Source organism: Etheostoma spectabile, unplaced genomic scaffold (genome assembly GCF_008692095.1).
Source record: "Etheostoma spectabile isolate EspeVRDwgs_2016 unplaced genomic scaffold, UIUC_Espe_1.0 scaffold340, whole genome shotgun sequence".
Taxonomy (NCBI): Eukaryota; Metazoa; Chordata; class Actinopteri; order Perciformes; family Percidae; genus Etheostoma; species Etheostoma spectabile.
Genome location: NW_022605588.1, coordinates 668575 through 673073, shown reverse-complemented (window position 1 = coordinate 673073; position 4499 = coordinate 668575). Strand labels below are relative to the sequence as shown.

Genomic DNA, 4499 nt, shown 5'->3' with positions numbered 1-4499 from the left:
CTGCGGCTTCACTAGTCCAGCCCACACAGACCCCCCAGCGGGGCCTTCATAGGATCAACAGGTGACACGTATAGCTTTCAAAGGAGGACGGAATTTCAAACATTAAAATTGACGTGTTTCTTTAACGAGACTTGTCCAATCGCTAATTAGGTCATTAAATGACCAAAACTAAGCCAGAAAATAAAGTTATCATTTATCTTTAATACGTGATAATAACTGAATTATAACTCATGATGATTGTCCCTTCAATTAAACATTAATGCTGCAAGTAAGATTATTTCATCGTCAATTTATCAGTGGATTATTTTCTCGATTGGTCCACAACTTGTTTGGTCTCTCTAAGGGGGGGCAGTATCTCAGTCCGTAGGGAGTTGGGTTGGGAACCGGAGGGTCGCCGGTTCAAGTCCCCGTATGGACCAAAAGTCTGGTGTTGGAGTGGTAGCTGGAGAGGTGCCAGTTCACCTCCTGGGCACGAGCAAGGCACCAAACCCCCAACTGCTCGGGGCACCTTACCATGGGCAGCCCCCCCTCTCTGAAATCTCTCCGATTGTGCATGTGTGTGTAATTCAGGCCTGTGTGTAATGGGTGTTATTATTATTATTACTGAAATGGGAGAAAATGGAAAAATGAGGATCAGTGTTTCCCAAACCCCGAGATGACGTCCTATGCTTTTGTCTGCTTTTGTCCACAACTCAAAGACATTCAGCTTACTGTCCCAGAGGACAGCAGAGACTAGAACATAGTCACATTTAACATGCTGGAAGAGAAAGTTGGACCTTTTTATTAAAGAATGGCTCAAAGCGATTATTTAATTATCAAAATAGTTGGCGATTAACTTAAGAGTTGATAACTGAACGATTCATCTGTGCATCGCTAATAAACAAGATGATAAACTGCAAGTGTGTGATTGAATATGCTGCATGCAAATGACTGCCAATTGTATTGTTGGGAATGTCACCCCCACCACACACACACACACACATACACAAACACACACACGCTCAATACATGCACAGTACACAAACACAACACACACACACACACACACACACATACACACACACACGCTAAATACATGCACAGTAAACAAACACAATACACACACACACAAATACACACACACACCCTCCTCCTGCTTTTGGAAACCTGTTCTGGAGGGAGTGACTTGATCCAGGCGGCGTCCAATTATATGGAAGCAGGACTTCTCCCACTTTACTCCCGGCTACAGTTAAGTGGCTCTGAGCCTTCAGAGACGCACAGGGTTGTAGTATAAAGACAGAGCAATCGGCAGAGACGCGTACCCATGTGACATGTGAACGGAAAGCCAAAGACAAAGGTAGAAACATCTCCTACACCAAGTGAGGCGTCTGGCGCGTGCAGAGGACACACACACACACATGCACACACCGAGGATGCTCCAAATCCAATCCATGAGGGCTTTTTGTATCGTCTGGAAATCCACGGCTTCAGTTAAATGATTCATGAGAGCCTGTTTCTATTTCTAAGGGAGTAATTGCGCTCGCGGTGAGTTTCAGCTGAAGCCGGCCACCAGCCAGTCTGCACGAGGACGGCGGCTGGAAAGCTTGGGAGCAGAGGAAATTATAAAAGTCTGTTGATTTTTGGGGAGTTTGAGAAGCGTTCCTGTTAACCTGCACTGACTGGACCTCATCTGTCAGAGGGATCAACTGTTGCTGCAGCCGTAGCGAGCACACACACACACACACACACACACACACACACACACACACACACACAGCCATCCTCCAAGTAGGTCTGGCTCTCATCATGGATGTTTGACCGCCACTTTGGTCCTGCATGCAGCCAACAAACAGCCGGTGTTGTGCCATTAACATGGAAGAGAGACTGATCCTGTTGTGGATGCCTCGGATCCACCTTCAGCTGTTGTGATGGGATGCCACATTGTTGCTCAGAGGAGAATGATAATATCCCACACCGCTGCCGGCTTTTCCCATACTGGTTGATCATCCGTGTGTGTGAAACAAGACCCATTTTTCTTAGTATAAAGGGAGCAGTTTGGGCATTTAAACTCACTGGCAGACGTCAACATTGACAGGCTTTTTTTGTTATAGGCTAGTGACCTTGCCCGATTTTGGACTATCTATTGAGCGGGAGATCACCATGCTGATGATGATGAAGAACGGCGGCGGCGGCATGGATGCGCTTCAGGTTGACATCGATTCGGAATTTGAGCCTCACAGCCGCTCGCGGTCGTGCACCTGGCCGCTGCCGTGTCCGGAGGATTTCCCCGGGGGGGGAGAGGAGGCGAGCCGAGCGGGTCTGGCTCTGGCATCGGTCAAAGTGGAGCAGTACAACGTGTCCGCGTGCAGGGCCGAGAGAAAAGGCGGCGCGCCGGCGGAGATCAAGCACCCGGCAGGCGCCCCGGCCCCGGTCGCGGCCGCTCCTGCCTGCATGTCCGGGGCTGCGCTCGATGTGGCCGGCCAGCTGCGCAAAGCCAAGTCCTCCCGGCGAAACGCGTGGGGGAACCTGTCTTATGCAGACCTCATTACCCGTGCCATCGAGAGCACCCCGGACAAGAGACTCACCCTGTCCCAAATCTATGACTGGATGGTTCGCTTTGTTCCTTATTTCAAGGATAAAGGCGACAGCAACAGTTCAGCCGGATGGAAGGTAGGCCACATGAGAGAATTTTCTGACACCACATGGTGGTTGGTTTAAGTGGAAAAAGCTGCTCTATATTTAGCCGTAGTGTGTTTGTGTGTGTGTGTGTGTGTGTGTGTGTGTGCAGCAGAACTCCTTTCGTGAATATTTGAAAGCCACATAATTGACCCCCTGGTTCCAGCGATTTATGTTAGTGGCGTGTCACTCCGCGCTACAGTGTGTGGAGAGGGGCGGTGAGCGTGCCTGGATGAGGGTTCACTGGGTTCATCGTGTTCAGGGATTCGCAGCCCGTGTGTTTGGTACAGGAGAAGGCACACGGAGCAGAACTCCCCCGGTTCACGGTTCCCTTTTGGATAGGTTGGAAAAACAGAGCTATTACGCGCTGTGACGCATTGGAAAAGTGTCTGCTTTCAAGCCTATTTTTCTCTGCGTATCGGGTCAAACCGGGGACAAAGTAAGCCTTCTGTCCGATTTGCAGCTCGTCAACTGGAGCGTCACCCCGTGCCGCCGGTTGGGTCCTCGGGATAAGCCTTTTAGAGCCTCCCCGCCCCCCTGCTATCCAGTGCGCGCACGTCAAATTACGCACAGGCTGGGCGAAAGCATGGCACAAGGCGAGGGAGTTTAAAAGGACAATAACAAGAGATGATGACATGGGGTGTCACAGCAAACAGATGTAACTACAGATTATCCAATAAATTCAAATGAATATGAGGTTAATCTAATAGATTGGTTGCTGTAATCTACTTAAACTGACCACCCATTCTGTGCGCGGATTAATGGTCTTTTGTTTCCAAGCCCTATGCTGCAGCTTCCCCTTGAAATGGTTCTTTATGCTTTTTCAAAGTTTTGCTTCTGCAGGCCACTTTTCTGAGATTTGTAGCCATTTCAAAGCAGACTGAAACACGTCTTAATCAGATCTCCTGCTAAAAACTTGTGGGTCAGTAAATCCTAAATAATTGTGTTCCTATATCTGATAAATATGGACAATAATCCAGACTGTCTAAACTGGGAAATCATATGTAGGTCATATGTAAACAGAAGTAAATCATATTTAAATCTGATTTTATTATTGTTAGAGGAGACAAAAAACAAAAAAACAATATATTTTAAATGTATCATATCCACGTGTTTGGTCTTCTCGTGTAGTGGGGGTTACAACAGTCAACATTTCAACTGATGGGAATTTCTTCACTGCTTGATACCCACTGGTAACGGGGACCAGGCCTCGATGACTCCCTTCTTGTTACATTTGACAGCAGGCTTTAATATTTACAGGCATTGTTTCATCTAGGAGATTAAAAAAGATACATCATTCAACATGATGATGATCTTAACCCTGGTGTTGTCCTCGGGGCAAATTTGACCCGTTTTCAAAGTATTTTGATAACAGAAATATGTTTTTCTTTCAACCAAATTGCCCCAAAATATCATGGATGTGTGGATGTTCGTTGTATGGAACCCATACATTTTAACAAATTAATGATCACTTCCACTGAATCTTCGGGTGTTTTATTACATTTTTAGAGTATTTGAAAAAACAGTATCCTGAAAGTAAACTCAACATCCTCTGATCTTTACTATTGGTCCAACTAATTGGTAATTTCTTCTTTTTTTTCAACAAAAAATGTTGGAACAACTTTTTTAAAAGCGCCAAAAGCATCGAAGAAGGGGTCAAAAACGCCCCCCCCCCCACCAAAAAAAGGATGGACAACAAGTTCTTGGTCGACGGGAAGACAACACAAGGAGATTTATTTATTCTAGGCCTATTTATTTAATTTATGAGGACAACACTATTTAATCCCCATTTCTCTAAATGTTAGCCACCCGGCTAACTGTGCACTGCATCCCTGTGGGGTGAG

At 46.5% G+C, this 4499-nt stretch overlaps 1 protein-coding gene across 1 annotated transcript in view; it reads left to right on the top strand.

Moving 5' to 3' along the window:
* The first annotated feature begins 1206 nt into the window (after positions 1-1206).
* Positions 1207-4499, top strand: part of foxo6b (forkhead box O6 b) — a 53820-nt gene continuing 50527 nt past the window's right edge. The window contains exon 1 of the mRNA XM_032511233.1: positions 1207-2649. Coding sequence (XP_032367124.1) covers positions 2140-2649 — 510 coding nt within the window. The 5' untranslated portion in view covers positions 1207-2139. The remainder of the gene's footprint in view (positions 2650-4499) is intronic.